The sequence below is a fragment of the Leuciscus leuciscus genome (assembly GCF_965113295.1).
Source record: "Leuciscus leuciscus genome assembly, chromosome: 19".
Taxonomy (NCBI): Eukaryota; Metazoa; Chordata; class Actinopteri; order Cypriniformes; family Leuciscidae; genus Leuciscus; species Leuciscus leuciscus.
The window spans coordinates 32,539,239-32,559,802 of NC_138743.1; the positions used below are offsets into that span (position 1 = coordinate 32,539,239).

Genomic DNA, 20,564 nt, shown 5'->3' on the forward strand with positions numbered 1-20,564 from the left:
AAACACATGAATGAATGTGCAACAAACATGCAAACATACAAAGCATGTAAAATAGTGAATGGATTGATGGGATATGTTTGCGTCTGTGTGCAAGAGTCCTGTCATATGCTGGATCGCACCTGGAATTGGGCTTGAGGTTTTCAACAGGAAGGTGTGTTCCACTTGAGGGTCTGGTTGACCATCTGTTGTTTAGGACATCGTCATAGGATGCACTGTGTACCATGTAGCCTATAAAAGAGAGAGAGTGAACCATTAAACCATGCACTAAATGCGAGAGATTCAAACAGATTCAAATAAATGAGCATATTATGTCACGTCTGTGCAGGGATTCTTCAATATAATCCTAGTTCTTCATTACGTCATGGAAGGGCTGAACTCCTGCCGAGGCAGAAGGATGTATATAAAGCATGTGTGCGTATTTTCCATCATTTGAAAATGAAAGAGAGAGGCAGTGCAGGAGTGAAGCTTTATGAAAGAAGGGAGGATGACTGAAAAAGTCAATATAAAGTAATATACATTTTTAATAAAGGAGATTATTAAAAGAACAAGGATCTGTTAACAATTTCAGCTGTTGATGACACCACCGTTTAAAAGTTTAGGGTCAGTAGGTCTTTGAAATAAATCTCTTATGAACATTTATTTGACAAAAAAAAAATCTAGTTTAATATATATTTTAAAATGTAATGTATTCCTGTGATAGCAAAGCTTAAGCCCAGTATCACATGATCCTTCAGAAATCATTCTAATATGCTGATCTTACTGATCCCAATTTCAGGTGGTAGTATATATACATGCACATACGAAATTATAAATACATATGTTGAATTTGTAAATGTATTAATAGTAAATATGAATGATTTTAGGTCTAGTAAAAACTGTGTAAAGCAGTATAAAAAAGCTGCGCAGTAACATGAGATTGCATTGTAAAATTTTATTCGAGAGCATGTGGACTTTATTTTTCATGTGTTGGAAAAAGTTGCACCATTCATCTAAGCAACTTTATCAGTTGACTGTTGGCAGGGAATCCCCTGCGTTTCAACCTCCTCACACATCACATCATGACACTAACAGTGGCTGTGGGAACTGCCTCCCTGTATGTGTGAATCAGGATGAAACTGTCAAGGTCAATAATGTGGGAGCAGTGTTATATATTGCTTTGTGTTTGGAAATGCACATTAAATGAAAACCAGACAGGATGTAAGACAACTCAGCATACTACACTTTTACAGATCGGGGTACTTCAGCATGTGGTATTTCATAGCACAATCTTGCATCTTATTTACAAACCACACACAATCCATTTCAATCAGTTACTGAACAAGCCAAAATAGTGCATCATAATTTTAATGAAGCCCTCCCAACACAGCTTCTTTCTAAATTATGGAATGTACCAATTCACAAATGTCAGCGCTGTTTGCCTGCCACAATTAAAGGGATAATTCATCCAAAAGCATGCAGTTAATTAGCAAATTGCATAGCTGTCTTTCTAAAACTTCAAATGCTAAAATTTTTTGTTGACATGTGTTACAAGGTGGTCGCAGCGGAGATGAAACAGGATCTAACTGCAGCAGCTTTATTCAAAAACAAACTCAAAACTTCCCACAACACAATCTCAGAAACATGAACAGAACCAACTAAATGCAATGTAGAACTGACCGAGAACTGATAGAAACACAGGGCTTAAATAGACAGCAAACAGAGGAACTAATTAAAGAGACACCTGAACTGAAACTCACATCAAATCAAATCAAATCAAATCAAATCAAATCAAATCAGTAATCATGGAAACAAACAGGCATGGGGCAGAGAAAGACAGAACTGAACTAATTAACAGATTAACCAAACACAGACAAGAACAGAAATCAAGCTGGGCTGTAAATCTTTTTCAGTGCTGCTATCAAATAGACTCATACATGATTCGTTTGCTTTTTTGGGATATTGGCCTACACACTGTCGAATGAGAAACCAAACATCATAGACTGATATTGATTGGACTGGGTTTTTTCATACATATCACCGCACCTTTGGTATGTTTGAAAGAGCTACTGAGGCCTAGTCCACACGTACACAGGTATTTTTTTTTATAAAAACAAAGATTTTCCTCCTTCGTTTAAAAAAAAATCGCATCCACGTGAAAACGCAAAAACACGCTATGAAGGGCTGTCAAGAGCATTCCAAACCAGCCAATCAGAAGCCTGGAAACATTTTTTATTACCGGTTCCGGTTCCAATGCCACAAGCCAAAATTTCCAGTTTCACCGTCTACACGACCACACTGCAACTGGAGTTTCTAAAAATATTCACCCTGGCAGGAGTTTTCAAAAAAGTTCGGTTTCAGTGACCGGATACTGCAGTACGAACAGACAAACCGCATAGAAAAAGCTGCGGTTTTGAAAATACCCGTGTTCGTGTGGACAGGGCCTGAAACTCAATTGTAAATAAAACCACTTATCCTGAGCATATAAGTCACAACTCCGAGAGTAAAAATCAAGCCTTCACAAAGTTAAAGGTGGGGTATGTGATTTGCAAAACGGCCAGCAGATTTTGAAAATACACAACTCAAATGGTCCTACCTTCTTTCCTTTGACTCCACCCATTCAAAGAACATGAGGGGGATGGGGGGAGGGGGGTATGGTACGACCGTTTGATTGACGCACTTACTGTCCAATGATTCTAGGTGGTCTTGGAAATGATTGGCTGGAGTTTTTCGAGTCCTGCCCGTTCCACAGATGATTAAATTGCTTAATTGCTTAACATTTCAGTGCTTCTAACTCAGTGGCTGTAAGTGGGTTAGGAATAGGATTTCAAGTGATTTTGAAAAAATGGCCAAAAAAGAGAAATACATACCCCACCTTTAACAGTCAATTCCTCAATTGTGATCTAAATTTGTCCTAAGCCCGATTTCCAAACATTAAATGATATAAGATGCAAAAGAAAGCTTGTAATTTTATTTTTGCTATATTTTGTGACGTAACTTACAGACTGAAGTCAATTTTCACAGTATTTTTAAATAATAAAAAAGGAACTGCTATAGCCTGTCACTCACCAGACACCATGTCATCTTTCAGTGGAAGTGCCCAGTCCAAAATCACAAAGGAGTGACAGCCCTCCATGGCAACCACAGTGACATTATGGGGCTTGTTTTTGGGTGGCTGCTTTTGATTGAATGATTGTTGGTCCTTCTCCATCAAGTCTGCTAAGACATCCACTTGCAGGTACTCCAGAGCCTCAGTGAGGGAGCAGGGAGCTCCAGGGTCCTTACGGATGTAGTTTACATAGGGAGCTGAGAGCAGGAGATGAGTGAGGAGAAAAAGAGAAAAGCAAAAGATGTGAATTGAGGAATTAAGGAAAGGCAAATACAATGTCACTACACTAAAAGGTTTTATTACAGATTATAAGCATTTGACAATTTAAGAGAAAATTTGAATTCCTGTCATAATATCTTATAGTATTTGGTTTTCCGCCTATTGCTTTTAATGGCAGCAGCACAAGTTTGTGTTCACAAGTTTGTGTAAAACCTGAAGATCATGTTTTCCGGCATGATCTGAGATTATCTTGAGCTTCACCAGAAACTATCTGAACGTATAAAGAGTCAAATAATCAAATAGAAATAGTGCACAATCATACATTTTTATTCTTTATTTTGCATCATATTGTTTTTTTGCTTTGAACTTTTCCCAGGTTTACACAAAACAAATCCCAGATTTTCAATTTATTATGTATACACTACCGTTCAAAAGTTGGGGGTCATTAAATAAAATACAAAAATTATACATTTAAAGACGTCTTTTATGCTCTCCAAGGCTGTATTTATTTGATCAAAAATGCAGTACAGTAATTAATACTGTCAAATATTGTTTTCTATTTTAATATATTTTAAAATGAAATTTATTTCTGTGATGGCAAAGCTGAATTTTTAGCAGCCATTACTCCAGTCTTTATTGTCATATGACCCTTCAGAAATCATTCTTTCATAAATCATTTTTTATTTTTAATGTTGAAAACAGGGAAACTTTTTTTTTCATGAGTTTTTGATGAATAGCAAGTTCAAAAGAATATTAATTTATTTGAAATTAAAGTCTTTTGTAACATTTTAAATGTCTTTACTGTCACTTTTGATCAATTTAATCCATCCATTCTGAGGGAAAACGGTAGAGTACATGAATTGCCTTTGGCTTTCAATTTGTATGTTTTATTAGGTACAACTAGTAATACAAAAAGGATTGCAAAACATCCATGGACGTTCGTGCAAACAGACAACAAATAACTTGGAAGTACCGTTCAGTAAACATTACATTTCTGTTATGTTGTTTGCATTAGCTTTTGTCCTAGTTTAAGAATGTACCCAATATACGCTTGCTCGTGGTTGCAGACAATAAAAGCTTCCATTGTTGATATTTTGCTGTAGACTTTTTCCTGTTGGCTCAATGAAATTTTGTTATTTCTGTCGTCCCACACAGTGCCAGCTGGATCCACAGCTGTGAACACTTCCAGAAACCCCTGTCTGATTGGGCCACAAGATTCACACCTGGACCTAATCAAAAGCTCCATGTGATGTTGAACCCTGATACAGAACAAAAAACACACTTCTGTGCATGTGCCTCCGCAGTGACCAAATGAGACTCACACACAAAAACAAGCTGCGTTCAGTGCACTCGTTACGGGTGATAAAACGAAAACCACAATACAGTGTGTGAAGAGGAAACCACTGATGGGGAGAAAAACTGAACAATGCATGCGAAGATAACTTCCAGTTATACAGCACAGGGATACATTTTGATATAGTTTTTTATACGCACAGAAACTACTGCATTCACACCTACAGAAACAGTCGTACACCAAGGTGGGAGCAAACACAACAGAAGCAGTGTGAAATATAGTGGATTTTTTGGCGTATCTGGAGAGCAGAGAACACCCTAGCATATTAAACCCATAAATATTAAAAGACACGTCTGAGGTTTGGGCCAGAAGGAAGCCTCTCTCAGCTGATATCAGCACATTTAGCTCATGTCGTTTTATTTAAGGCGTCTATCTTGACATGTTTCTCTGTTTAAATGGCTTGCATATGTGTAAGTATGTGCCTGTTGTGCAGCCCTAAGTCTGGAGTGTCAGGATTTACTTATCCACGCATTGAGGATAAGACATTTTACCAAAGAGTTGTGTTCCTGGACCTGGTTTTTATAGGTTTTAAGCTTGTTTTGGTCAAGCCGGACCTGGAGATGTTGATGTTGAAGTGCTTCTGCTCAATCTTAGCTGAGCTATATATACTGGCTCTATCATTCTAATGTAATGACCGCTTCCTCAACTCAGTTTTACTCTTGTACCCATTAGTAATACTCACATTATGAGGCCAAATCCTGTAGCCACAGCCTGCAATATGCAGTATTTCTCTACAGGCACAGCTTGGTTCCTTGGTTCTTTTAATAATCATACTTTTGAATTTGAAGAGCTCAGCAGTGCTTCTGGCTCCAGTGGTCTAAATGGTGCTTATATCTCTATTTCCTGCAAAGTTCTGCTGGGCAATATTCTAATACTGCAATATAAATGCATTACAATCACCAACCTAGGGACCATTGAGGGCCTCCCTCATAAAACAATGAAGAGTTGGCTAATAATGTTTTTCTCATTCTTCTGCTGTTTTCCTATGTATCTAGCCAGAGAAGTTGATGTCACATTTCTGCCAAGACAAGCACATTAGAGGAGCCGTGAGGAGTTCTTGGATTGCTGGCTAATTACCAAAAACAGAACGTAGGTAGTGTGACCCCTGTCTTTTCATAATGCATACATTAAAAGAAATGCACCATAATCAGTGATACCTGACACCAATGTGCATTGTTAACCATAGATTTTAAACAGTCAATAAGGCTGTCAATCAAAAAGACATTTCAAATTAATAACATATATGACTATTAATTATTCAAATTAATAATCCCATATAAATATTTAATTTCAATATATAAATACCAATATTTGCTTTAATTGAAAGACATTATATATATACATATATATATATATATAATATATTTTATTGTTATATGTATGAGCTTAGATACTTACAATAGCAAAGTGAACTTCCCTACTGCAAGTGCAATACTGTAAAGTCAGTGAGGGCAGAACTAAATTTGCCTGATCATTAGCCAAAGCTCCAGCTCAGCATAACCATTTCTGAAATTCATCTGGCTACTGGCACAGTCTCTGCATGCAAACTGGACCTGATACAATGTTCCAGAGCTAGGTGTATAGCTTGTGGAGATTTAAGTTCGGAAAGATGGAGTCTGTTGTAATAGAAAGGCTATTACAGTCAGTCTTGGTAAAAACTTGAAAAAGCTTGACTAGAGTCAGGTAACATAGGTTGAATAGGATCACATCATTTTTGCACTAATCCATTGCTGAGTGGAACACAATTGCATTATTTTATACAATTGCAATGTTTAAACAAATGTGAATTATTATTTGAAACAACATCCTAATAGCCTATATCCGATAAAAAAAATTGGGTTCTTTCTTATTTTTCTCATTCAGGCACACACCTTTATCCTAACACACACACACACACACACACACACTGGGTCTTGGAGTATTTGGGAAGGAAGCCCAAACCCACAGACATTCAGCCATAATTTATAGAGCGGAGTCTAAATACTTTCACTCAGGCATTCTCAAATATTTCCTACAGAAGCTGCCCACATGAAACATCCTGAGAGCCTGTAAAGTCAATGGCCTCTACCAACACATGATATGTGGTATTTGTTGCGGACATGAGGGTTGACGAGGTTAGTTACACTCTAGCCATAGCGGAGAGACCTCTGAAAGTAGAAGGTAAACTTAGAGTAACATGATCCAAATGGGGAGGCTAAAGGTGAAGATATCTTTTTGTTTTCCTTTTTACAATACACTACCATTCAAAAGTTTGGGGTCAATAAAGACATTTTTCAGCAAGGATGCATTAAACTGATAAAAAATAACAGTAAAGACATTTATGACATTACAAAAGTTTTCTATTTCAAATAAATGCTGTACTTTTGAAAAATAACCCTGAAAAAATGCATCAAGGTTTCCCCAAAAATATTAAGCATACTATTTCATTGATAATAATACATGTTTTTTTTGTGTGTGCACCAAATCAGCATATTAGAATGATTTCTGAAGGATCATGTAAGACTGAAGTAATGATGTTGAAAATTTAGCTTAGCCTTCACAGGAATAAATTACTCTTTAAAATAATAAAATAGAAAACAGTTATCATAAATTGTAATAATATTTAACAATATTATGGTTTACTGTATTTTTTATCAAATAAATGCAGCCTTGGTGAACATAGTTTCAAAAACTGTCAAAAATATCTTACAGACCCCAAACTTTTAAACGATAGTGTACACGTTTACTAGTAACTTCTTGATATGGCACAATTTTCACAACTGTCCTGGAGGTCAAATCACATAAATGTTAGCTTATTTTGTATGATAGACCCTTTACACTTGGCAATAACATTTGTTACATATCTTGATATTTTTTAGCTGGATTGCATTCATACCTAGCCTGGGTAACGTCAGACCTTGTCTCATTGAGACGTGGTCTGGGAACCACATGTTCATTTTCTCGTATTTGAGGCGTGGTTTACGAATGCCCAGAGCCGTTTATTGGGCGCTACGAATGTCTATCCAATGTGCCTGTACGTAGCCCATAGCCAATCGTTTCAATTATACCAGATGATGTATGTAGAGCGACAGAAATTCGACGAGGAAGAAGGCGAAATAAACTTGCGTTCTAAACTACTAAGAACACTATCTAAGGCTGCATCGAAAGGTAACTTCGCGTCTGATGCCATGTTGGATCCATAGATATAAACAAACTGCTTCGGTGTGTCGCATAGACATCGTCATCGTCTTGCTGCTCCCTCCCCGTTCTGTGATTGGTTCCCTTTTTGAGGGGAAAATCTGGTCCATGGTGTCCAGGCTGCCTAGCAGCGTGAATAAAATTGGCAGCAAGGCAGCATGGGGAAACCCAGGCTAATTCACACCTTCATTTCAATGTATTTTCAGTGTGACTGGATTGCATGATTCAAAATTGGATAATTAAAAAATTCTTTGCAAACCCTTTAGTAAAGGATGTTAATGGGTCTAGAAGCGAAGAAATGAGGTGAAAAGTTTGAAAGCGCTCTCTATTGTGAGAGAAATTAGATTCCAAGTGTAATAGAGTGAAATAATTTGAATCGGCTGAGATAATCACAAGAGCGTGTGACTGTTGTCTTTTTCACACTGTGAGAGCAGAATAATGAAAAGAACTTGCAACACGGGACTTTAACGACTCAGTCTGTCAAAGTGACATGTTTATTTACAGCATGATCTCATTTATTACTTGTGTAGCTGAATGCGAATAATGAAAACATGTTTGCATTTGCATCTTCATTAAATGTGGTCAAAATCTGTCCCAGACACCTCAGGATGTAGTTTCTGTGTTGCGATCACAATCCGATTAAACTGTGTTTTGTGTGTATTTACGGATATTTGGCAATCCAAATGTGAGTCAACTAAAAATGCATGTTAATGCTAGGTGTAAAAGCATACAAACTCACAAATTGATTAGGCTTAAAGGGGTACTCCACTTTTTTTGGAAATAGGTTAATTTTACAATTCCCCCAGAGTTAAACAGTTGAGTTTTACCGTTTTCGAATCCATTCAGCCGATCTCCGGGTCTGGCGGTACCACTTTTAGCATAGCTTAGCATAGATCATTGAATCGGACAGGACCATTAGCATCTCTCTCAAAAAAATGAGGGGTCTATTTTCAGGCGCTGCGTCATATCATTACGCCTGCTGGACTCATGGTACGGCAGCAAAGTTTCTTGATTATTACGCAGGAATGAGAGTATAGTTTCTAGCCATATCAGCCTAGAAAATCGAAACTTTTCATTTTCCGTCGGTCTTAGTACACGATGTAACTACAGAAGAGTCAAGTTTCAAATAGGAAAAATATCTAAACTCTTTGATCATTTTTTTGAGAGAGATGCTAATGGTCTTGTCCGATTCAATGATCTATGCTAAGCTATGCTAAAAGTGGTACCGCCAGACCCGGAGTTCGGCTGACTGGATTTGAAAACGGTAAAACTCAACTGTTTAACTCTGGGGGAGTTGTAAAATGAGCCTATTTCCAAAAAAAGTGGAGTATCCCTTTAAGGAACCAACAATTTTAGCAGTGATACAAGTTGGGCAGCTGCCCAGAAGTGTACGAGTTGAGACAGTGCACAACAGTAGAATATATAGTGCAATGATAATAATCATGGAACCTTTGTACTAATTTTGATTATGAATTAGGTCTTCAAGTGCTTACAGAGGAGTTGTCTCTTTTTTGAACATTTTTATGAACTTGGAAAAGCATTCCACTACCGAGGGACAAGAAGCATATAAATCCTACCTAAGGTCAGCTGTATGCACTATTTTATTTGCTGCTTACAAGAATCACCAAGGGAATGAGCTGCATTTGTAGGCCAGATAAGTTTCCTTCACATTCACCATTCAACTCTCCAGTGCCTCACATCTACAGGAAATGCTGTGGTGATTGGAAAGAAATTAACTGTGAGTGGCCAGTTGTGTTTCCTGAGTGGTTCAATCTCAACATGGTATTGTTCAGTTTGGAACCAATAAGAAAAGGGATTGTAGCATTTTATACCAGAGTACTAACTGTTGTAGTATGTAGTAAAGCAAATATATTACCTGTGAACCGTTTCTTTCCAGCCACATCAAATTCAGAGGAAGGGGTGTTGTTAAAAGGCCTTGTCTCAAGAGTGGGAGCCAGTGTTGTAGGAGTCTGTGTTGTGGGAGCCAGTGTTGTGGTGGGAAGTGGGACTGGGATTGTGGTGGTCTCCACAAAATGTTCTTCTGTAAGACAGAGTTGCAATCAAAAACAGGAAGAATAAAAGTCCACAGGATCCAACCTCACAATGGCCCAAAAGTATTTGGATGCCTATGTATTAAATTACAAAATATTAAGCCAAATGAGATTTATTTTAAAGTAATGCCATTTTAAGTGTCTAAAAGTGTCCAATTACTTTTTCTTTTGTAGTTAGCACAGCACTTTATTCAATGTTGTTTTAAAAGATAAGTGAATGTTATTGCTCTGTTAGAGTAGTGAGAATGTGACCGCACTATTCTTTATGGTTAATATACTCTAGCCCAAGGATTCCTGTTGCAATGAGGGGATTACTATTGGGACAAGCCAAGTAATTATTAAAATTGTATGTAAACAAGCTTGTCCCTGAATGCAACTCGGCAACATTGGCTGTCTTGTGTTCAAACCAGCCGAATTACATAACAAATGATTATACAACAAGTTCTAGTTTTTATTCCAGAAAGGTCATCCAAGTTTGAGCATACTGATTGAATCATACAGATCTTCACTTTGCAACTTATAAAGCCACACTTAGTATGGAAAAATTGCAAGCAGCAATTAATGGGGTTCAAGGCCTTAAAGCGCAAATGTAAGACAATACATATTATATAGCAAGCCTGTAAACACCTAAATCATTGACGAAAAATACCTTTTTCTACAATTTCAGGTAATTTACAATAGAAATATTGTTTTTGAAACCTTTATAACTGTTATAGCACCACCTATAGCCCAATCTCCATAAATGTTTGCATTCTTGTTTAGAATCATATTTTGCATAATGCTTGCATCATTTTGTGAAGTTCTGAGTTTTCGTTTAGAAACTATCGGCTTTTGTGTACAATTGGCCAAGCACATCTCTGAATGACCCTGTTATAGCTATCCAAAGGGTAAAGCTAAGGTAATGCATTATTTATTTTTTATAATTATTGATACAGAGAACTGTCCTGCAGTGATTTTTATCGAGGTTGTAATATTTAACAAATTATTTGATTGAGCAGTGGTCCTACAGGCAAAGTTGTTCAGAACGAGGTATGAATATCGTGCATGTGTGAAAAATTGCATAATATACAATAATTTACGCGCTTGAAAAATGCAATGGTGCCCCCGGTGGCCGATTTCTTTCAAATTGATCACAGACCTCTAGGGCCATGAGTCAAACAGGCCCAGGGAGTTTCGTTCAGACCAGCCTCCTTTAACCTTGTCTAACAGGTGCTTAAACTTCATTGGCCGACGGCGGCCATGTTTTTGGTCCACATAGACCATCACGGCATCTTGTACAAAGACACTGCATGCTAGTTTTCAAGACAATTGGAATGGCTGTTGAGTAGCTTTAGCCATTTTCCTTATATAGCACCACCAAGTGGCCAGTTACTACATCCTTTTTCACGTGACCACAGACTCGGCCCATACATAGGTGTAACGAGTTTGGTGACGTTATCTCATTCCATTCAAGAGTTATAGCTGTTTAAGTAAAAGTGGCCATGACCACTTTGAATATTTTGGTGTCCCATTGTGAATGTGAATGAAAATATTATTGACAATCAGACTCCAGAGAATCTTTCTGCACTGGTTTGGTTCCGATTGGGTTAAAAACAAGATTAGTTCACAAAAGTAGATTTTTCAAAAAATCCAAAATATCGGAAAATTTTGTCTTGAGCCAAGGATTCCAATGATATAAGACTGTTTCCCAACCCTGTTCCTGAAGGCACATCAACAGTGCACATTTTGATGACTCCTGACCCATATATTTCTGGTCTTGAAGTCTCTACTAATGAGCTGATGAGTTGAATCAGGTTTGTTTGATTAGGAAGAAAGAGATTTGTAGTGTTGGTGTGCTTCCAGGAACAGGGTTGGGAAACACTAATAAGGAGGTCGAACACCGGACGAGAAGCGCAGTGTCGTGTCTAGGACAACACAAGGTAGGCTATAGCACACCGGGCGCGCACTTTCTCAGTTTATGGACAGCAATATTGTTATTTTTAAGGACATTATGAAATAAAGATAATGTCTGTACTATGTTATGATTGTACTGTACCATTAAATGCAATTGTTGCTGAGTCTGCAGTCTGAACGCTTTACCTCAGGGCGTATACGTTAACTGAATTAATTGAGAATCTCACCTGAAAATCTGATAACATCAGCAATTTTCATCCACACAGCTGATTTCTGTATATGAATGTAAAACTAAATGTATCTTGCAGCACAGGGTGAAGTCAGTATGTACATTAACGACGATTTGAGACAAGTATAATGTAATTTAATATAAACTATGTAAATGGCGTGGCAGGATTTTGAACAGGGTCCTGAGCCGTAGCGCTTCTCGTCCGGTGTGCGACCCCCCCTTAAGACACTTGAGTCTGCGACTAACGGTTTAGGAGTTATGAGCGATTTTGTACTTTTGGTCACTGTAGCGCCATCGTCAGGCCGATTGGGGCGAGCCTTCGTTATGTTGTAGACAGGGAGGGTACTACCATCCCTCAAAGTTTCAAGTCTCTACGACTTACAGTTTGGTCTGCCTGATCACTTTTGTGGACAAATACAATAGGGTTTCAAAATGTGCTTGAACCCCTTAAAAAGAGGGAATGTATACCTTTGTAAACAATAGCAAACAAATGGCATCTGTTAAAGTAAAGTTTAAATTAAATGGAGTACAAATGGCCATACGAAAAACAAAAGTAAACTCCTTGAAGCTTGGCAGCCAGTAAACAAAATAATCAGCCAAGACCATCTTCATCAGTATCAACAACAACATCATCATCAGATACCATGCTGATTTAGCTCACATTCAGATAGAAATGTGAGCTAGAATTTTTTCAGCATGAATTGGAAGTTCACTCCATCTATATTGTAAATGTATGTTACAGATCTTATTGTGAAGAATGCCAGGCTTCTCAAATTTTCTCAATTTCTCAACTTTTAGTGCAATGCCCACATCTCAAAATCCAACCAACAACCAATGATTAGAACCAAGACCCCATCCTACATTTCTTTTTCTTTTTCAATAAACAGTTATACTCTCCCGACTTTCCTCCCAAAACCAAAAGTATGCTGTCTCTATACCAGTTCCTTAAATGGACAGTGTATAAATTCTGCCAATAGCGTCACCAACTAGAAATGCAAACATTATTTAACAGAATGTTTACAATGCCAATTATCAGCAGATAATCCCTCGCTAAACTGATACTAGTGGTTGGGCCAATGTTGCTATGTCAGACTGATCACGATGTTCAAACAAACACACCAAGTATGTACACTTTTAGGGGGAAATCAACCTTTGAAATTACAGTTTTCTACAAAGGAGTTTCTCCAAAAACTCTGATCACAGGCAGATTCAAAGCATAGCAGAGGTTATTCAGGCATAACAGGAGGATATCCTTTGAGGTTTACTGTGTACATCCTAACTCACATTATCCTTGGAATACTGATTCTAAATTACAGGGGATCAGGTCTTGTGGGTACTAACTACATGCCTGTGACAAGATTCATTATATAAGAGCCAACTTTAGTCAAACTGAGCCAAACACTTTTCTGTCCCATCTTAAGAGTGTCTTTTGCATAATTTTTGCATTGACGCACATTATAACATTATGAGATGGACATTACGAGTTTTGTGTGGCTGCAAAGAGTTCATCTCACCTTCAGAGTAGCAGTTAAGTATTCCATCAGCATCCATTATTGGGAAACCATTCTTATCCAGTCGGGAATAAAGTCCAGGTGGACATGTAGGCTCAGCAGCTAATGTTGACGGCTCCAATGTTTCTGTTACCATTTGTGTTGTTGTAGGTTCTGTTGTTGTAGGTTCTGTTGTTGTTGTTGTTGTTGTTGTTGTGGTTGTTTTAGTTGTGGTTGTAGTGGTTGTAGTCCTGGGTTTAGGGCGGTCCAAGCCCACAATGGGTTTTCCTCCAACAGTAAGGTACTTGTCACTTGGATTAATCACAGGTCGACTGTCCCTTCCATGACCAAATAATGCTAATCCTTCCTGGTTTACAAGTGGGCTGCCCTGGTCATCTTATATAGCAAAAAGAGATAAAAGTCAGTTTAAAACATGCTGCTCATTTCTATAGTTGTATTAAATTAAAATGGTAATCCACTTACCAAAAATAGTCTTGCCATCCTCTCCAAGGACAACTTTTCTGGGTCTTCCCCTTGAATCTTGAAGGACTCTTCCGTTTTCATTCATTAGGACACCCTTATCCAGATCTACTATCTAAAAGAGTGAATGAAACTTTATAAAGGAGAAAAATCTTTCTTTAACAAAAAATGAGGCAACAGTCAAACAGTCCTGCTTGAATAAGTGTCCCTAAGGTTCCCTGTCTGTGGAGTTTCCATGCCTAGAGAGACATGGCTATTCACATGACTGTCTTTGCTTACGTTAAAGATAATTTAGTTTGGACTGCAGTACTCTCTGATTGATTAGTGTATCCATACAACAGACGTAACAGAAGTCATGGAAATGGGTAGTTACATTCTAGGGTCACTATCAGGGCTACAATCCTGCCATGGCTCACTTTATGCTAAATCTTTCATGGTTTATAAACTGGAATATGAAAAGAAGTGCATAAAATAAATTTGCCAGAAGTAAATAAACTAATATAATTTATTCAACATTTGTATGGATTTTAAGTTATTCAGGGCTGCCAAATTTAGCAATAATTAACGCTGCAAGTAAACACACCCATTTCGTTCCATCAGGACCTGTGATATGTCGGACTCCATTTGGTTTTACATTTTCATCAGATGTTGAGGATACTCTGCCATTTGCAGCAGTCAGATTCGGCCGTCCATTTTTGCCTGAACATGGAAATGTGTAGAAATTAGTAAAAGTGTACTTATGCACACACTGGAATTGTTGTACGAACAGCATGCACATCCTTGCAGACAACATAATGTTTACCTTTTCCATAACTTGGCTTGTAGCCACTGACTGGAGTGTTTTCCTTAGAAACTGACCGCAGCCTCGATCCCATCACTGGATTCCGAGACTCAGGAGATATATTCCCACTAGCGCTTTCACCAGCAGACAGCCTATGAGAAGAGCGAGAAACTGAACCTGGGGTGAGCCTAACATTAGTATTACTCCCGACAGCTGTGTCACGATCTGAGATAAGTGGTGACTCTGCTGGACTGTTTTGAGAGGAGGCAGGTGATGATGCTGAAGAGGAGGATGATGTATCCAGTGTGGAAGCAGAGCCAAATCTTCTGTGTTGTACTGGGTACAACCTATTAGGAAGCCGTGATCCTTTCAGACGACTTGCTACCACAGGTGAGCGGACCCGACCATTAGAAGCCAAAATAGGGACTCTTTGGGGAACTGTAGGAAGTGACTTTGAACTGGTATTGGTACTACTTTGTTCCCTATCCACACTTTCATTCTCAAAGTTCTGGACATGTCTCTGATGTTCACTCACAACAGTTGTTGTCGTTTTAGATGCTGCAGTTGAGACGGCATCTTTGGTTTCACTCTCCATGGTCTCTTTGCTTCCCTCGTAAAGATAATCATCTTCATGATCATTGCTAATTTTTACAGCTTCATTACTACTGGGATTGTTGGAACTTCTTGCAATATTTGTTTCTCTATTTAGCACACTAGGTTTATTTGAGACGGGATTAATCTCATGCTTTGAAGGGAATGTTGTGGGTGAAACTTTGGTTTTATCACTAGTGTCCTGAGAGCTCACAGCAGTAGAACGAGAAGGAAATCCTTTAATAATCGGCCTTCCTGCACCTACAGATGAGGCAGTCCTACTCCACGGTATTCTGCCATCTTGTCTGCGACCCCCTATAACTTTCCTAGAATTTCGATTTGGTAATGTAAAGGGTGAACTTCGTCCTGTTGAAGAAGGGTTAGTCCTTGAAGGAGAATGGGAAGTAGAACCATAACTATCACTTTTTTCTTCTTTATCATAATTTTCCTTTTGTTCCGGGTGTTCCTCTTTAGTTGTATCAGCAAGGCTTTTTTTGGTTTCTTCAATGGCAGTTGGTTGTTCATCCTTTGTGTCTAGCTCCGTGTTCTTTTGGTTGGTATCAAGCTCCTTTGTTGTATTGTGATTGTTTGTCCTGGTTCCTGTGTGCAGTGTGGATTGTGAAGAAGCAGATGATGATGAATCAGGTTTGTACTTTTCTGTTTGAAGTCTCTGAGCTCTAGTTGAAATTCCAACTCTTCTTCCATTAGGGTACATAGCACCAGATCCTGAACTTGTGACTCGACCTGATGGGGAGGAAATCCTTCTTGTACCTGAAGATGATGATGATGATGGTAAGGATGATGATGGAGAAGATACTGAAGAAGATGAAGTGGAAGAAGAGGATGATTCTGATGATGCTGTGGAGGAAGTTGGAGAAGAAGAGATGGATAAGGATGATTCTGATTCTTTTGCTGGTTCAGGCCTGGTTTCCTGTGGTGAGATCACCGAAGGCGTCCTATCAGTGACACTTATCTGGTTGTACGAGTTCTTTCCTTCAGGATAGGAGACTGCTGTCAGGTCCTTTCTTGTAGCTGCAGACTCTTGGTTTTGCGACGAGCTCGAAGAATCTTCACTCCGCATCCTTGATCGAGAACCATGTGTGCGAGAATAAGGCCTTCTTAATCTGCTTATATCAACAATTGATGATGTGCGAGGGGTCCAAGAAGGACGTTTGTCTTCAGATGTTTTATGAACAGAGTCTGACTTATTGGGTTTTGATTCTTTAGTGTCAGATGAGTATTTTGAATGTTCCTCTGTTTGTGGTGACACATTGTTACTGCTCTCTGGTTTTGTGTCCCCAGCCTCATTTGCTCTGATCTCCTCTTTTGTTGGACTGTCTGTTGGCTTCTCTTCCTCATCTGTATTTCCTTCTCTATCTTTGGTATGAGATGAAGATGAACGTGAGTTTGACCTTGAGCTAGAACCTCCGCTTCTGACAGAACCCCTTACAGAGGATAAGATGCTGTGATAGGACCTTGTCTGAGAAAGAGGGCGCCCCCGCCGATTGGTGGTTGGAGTTGTGGTCTGAGAATCAGACTCTTCCATCTCATCTGGCTCCTGATTGTCTGATTCATTGTTGGATGATGTCTTGGAGGTACTTTGACTCGTCCTGTGGCTATCCGTGTTCCTTAAGTGAGTAGTGCTGGCTGGAGACAAAATTGAGATACCAGTCTTAACCGAGTTTCTGTAAAGCTGCTAGTGTAGTAATGTTTATTGGGGAAAACATCTGTTGGGAATACTTACATGCAGGCATTGAAACAATAATGGCTTTAGTCTGTGGTCCTTGTCCCTTCCTATTGACTCCACGGATTTTGAAGATATAGCGGTCACCTGGCGTAAGTCCTTCTATGGTAGCAGAGGTGGTGGTGCCACGGTATGTAACTGACTTTGCGCCAAACGGTTTCATAGCAGGAGCATAGGAAAGGATGTACTCTGGAAGTAGATGTCAAATCAGTCAGTACGGTCAATTTAATTTGGATACCATAGCTGAATATTTTCCAATGAACACTGGGAATACCCAAGATTGAATCAATAAATCTAGGCCAAGGATAACACAGTAAAGAGGAAAGTTCCTTCAGCATGAACAGAGAACATTTGTGTTTTCCACATGTACATTTGTATTGGTTTAGCTTTTGAGACTGGTGCTCTGCACGCCTGCTGGAGAAATTGTGATGCTGAAGAGGCTTATCATTCCCATATATTTTGGCAATGCCCAAAGTGGTTTCAGGGAAGACATATGGTCAACTATTAGTAATGTTTTACTCTCCAAATGCCGAAGTCATTTTCTGTTCTTTATTTAGGGCATATTCCAAAACTAATAGAAAGAGCTGACAGATATCTGTATAAAATATGATCAATGTTAAAATACTTTCTCCTATCCCAGCTAAATATGCAGATACAACTGTATGAAATGAGTAATGCCCAGTGCACTACACAATAAACAAATAAAAAATATATGGTTCTTATGGTCTATATGGAACTTGTTGAATTGATAGCCAACCCTGTGGTCTTACCTCTTATTCGCCCATTGGTTTGCTCAGGTGGATCCCAGGTTGCTGTGACAGCAGTACCTTTTCCTCTAAGTGGTTTTACCTGGAAATTTTCAGGAGGGCCAGAGGGAGCTATGGGTGGCAGAAAATAAAAACAGAAATGACAATCAAATTAATATACAAACATAGTGCACTGTGCATTCTCTTTAACCTAACTTAATTTTTTCTGCCTGGATATTTTTCAGATGGAAACAAAAGACAGCTTTACGTTTTCCAGAGGAATGAGGTTATTCTGATCACTCCAAACAAAAATACCAAACAGGCAGTAAACAGTGACATTACAATGAACTGGGTGGTTAGATCATGCTTGCCATGCAAGATTGTCTTGGGTTTTATATGTGCATTTGTAGGGTATACAATACAATACAAAAAACATCATAATTTTTGTATAGAATACTTTAATCTCCAGAACACTTTAAAGATTTATTTTCAATCTGACACTGACCATTTTAGTTTGCAGATAATTATATCTATAATAATAAATACTAAATACTATATAAATACTATACTACATAAACAAACCTGATTCAGGGGTTCTCTGGAACACAGATGCACTCCATTTCCCCTTCTGATCTCCTTGTGAGATACAAATAGAGAACTCGTACATGCTGTCCGCAGAAAGAGTTTCAATCATGAGACGTCTCTGAGTGGTGTCCTTGTATTCCCATCGCGCAGATTCTCCTTTTTCTCTGTATTTCACTGTGTAATACCTGCACACATATTAGTTTTCAGCATAATAATAATACGTTTTTCTTGGGCACCAAATCAGCATATTAGAAGGATTTTTGAAGGATTATGTGACACTGAAGACTGGGGTAATGGCTGCAAAAAATTCAGCTTTGCCATCACAGGTGTAAATTATATTTTAAAACATTTAAGTAGAAAACATTCAATTGAAATTATAATACTATTTCACAATATTATCACTTGGTGAGCATAAGAGACTTATTTCCTTATTTACGGTAGTGTATGCAGTGCAGCCCACATACCACTTGGGACACCATTCAAAAAATTTAATAATACATTTTTACCTGGACCCCCCTGGTATTTCCTTCTTCTTCTCAACAAGTGGATCAACCCATGTGATAAGGACAGACTGAGGAGACAATACTCTAACTGTGATGTCCTCTACTTCATCCACAACCTCTGGCTCTAACATACAAGCATAAAAAAAGGGTATAACAAAGAATGAATATTAGGTTTGCGTGAGCTAAAATATTGAATATGGATTGCTGGTTAGCACCACTATGATGTGTGATTACCTGCGGCCACTTTTTTACTTAAGGTGGCCGTGTTGATGGGTGCACTTCTCCCCTGGGCTCTGGGTGCCTGCAGTGATACCACATAGACGGACTCAGATGCTACGAACAGAAGGGGGATACCAGATACGGCCACGTATCATTACACATTACCTGCAATGAGATATACTGAAGACATGCAATCTGAGCAGTTTACAAATATTTGAGCTTAGATCTAAAGGCATACAGTATGCATATCTAAAACACAATTTAACCGCTTGAAATTCCTATTAGCCACCTTCAAACATCCTTACCCAGTTTGGGCTTGTTACCATTGCGCTGGTCTGCTTGGTGCTGGCTGAGGTCCACTCTGTGTTTGTTTTGGGCTCGGAGAGGGAGGTGTCCTCCTTGATGAGGGGGCTCTGGTCCTGAGGATGACTGAGGGGCCCTCTGCTGTCCTAGTGCCGTCCTCTGAGTTGGGGGCCGTGGGTTAATCTGTGATGAAGTTATAGACACCATCCTGTCTAATGAAAGAGAGACAGAACAAATAATATTGGCATTGGAGTTTAAAAATCACTGAGATTCTGTCTTCAGAGAAATAAACTCAAAGGAAATATTGACTATAATCTTTGTCCTTATTTTCTTATCGTGATTTTATGCTGTATTGCACTTGTGGCCAACCACATTTGTTTTAAATGTGCTTTAGAAATTGATCTGCCCTGAATTGACTTGACTTTAATAGAAATGACTTCATTGTGATAATACTGTACTATGTTACATTATCAAACATAGTGAGGTCCGTAAAGTCTAGATTCAAAATCTAATTGAAACATGGAAATAAACAAAGTTTATGGATTTTGAAAAATGTAAAACAAAGAAATGTTATGATATAAAAAGATGTTAACACCTTTGTTTAAATTTCCTTGCTTACACTGAAGCACACATAATATAATTTGTAAAGCAAAAAGCTGTATTAAATTACAAAGAAAAGTATTTTCACAAGTGGTCTCACACTTTTAAATCCCGCTGAACTTCACAGAGGACGACTCATGTTTGCAATCTTTCATAAAACAAACAACATTGGGAAATACTTGCGGAGACGTTGAGATTTGCTAAAGTGAGTAAAGTTACAGGGCCACACAGTTTACAGTCATGTGCAATCTCACTTCCTCTCTTATTGCTTTACTGTAATCCCCCATCTGACAGGATTTGGCAGGCGAATGAGACAGTCAGACAGTCTTCCTCCTCTCTTTCCTTCAACACACTGTTTCACGCGCATCTCTCGGTCTCTGCCTCTGGTGTGCAGTACATCCCTGAGAGGGTAATGAAAAACAGCCCCTCTTTCTCCATCAGTCTGTAATGTTTCACTTCTTTAATCATTCTCAGATGATCGGTTGTAGTCACATTTCCTCATTAGAGTCTGTGT

General features: G+C 38.5%; 1 protein-coding gene across 3 annotated transcripts in view; it reads right to left on the minus strand.

Annotated features, from left to right (window-relative positions):
- The window catches only part of fndc1 (fibronectin type III domain containing 1), a 37,932-nt gene that overhangs the window by 7,487 nt on the left and 9,881 nt on the right, over positions 1-20,564 (minus strand). For 2 of the 3 annotated variants that reach the window (XM_082147459.1, XM_082147457.1), the window contains 13 exons: positions 19,453-19,662; positions 19,163-19,261; positions 18,932-19,052; positions 18,423-18,610; positions 17,865-17,972; positions 17,095-17,283; positions 14,781-16,997; positions 14,562-14,677; positions 13,982-14,093; positions 13,523-13,894; positions 9,712-9,876; positions 3,046-3,282; positions 120-228 (listed from right to left, as the gene is read on the minus strand). In XM_082147459.1, coding sequence (XP_082003585.1) covers positions 120-228; positions 3,046-3,282; positions 9,712-9,876; positions 13,523-13,894; positions 13,982-14,093; positions 14,562-14,677; positions 14,781-16,997; positions 17,095-17,283; positions 17,865-17,972; positions 18,423-18,610; positions 18,932-19,052; positions 19,163-19,261; positions 19,453-19,662 — 4,243 coding nt within the window. The remainder of the gene's footprint in view (positions 1-119; positions 229-3,045; positions 3,283-9,711; positions 9,877-13,522; positions 13,895-13,981; positions 14,094-14,561; positions 14,678-14,780; positions 16,998-17,094; positions 17,284-17,864; positions 17,973-18,422; positions 18,611-18,931; positions 19,053-19,162; positions 19,262-19,452; positions 19,663-20,564) is intronic. The other variant, XM_082147458.1, reaches the window with a different exon arrangement.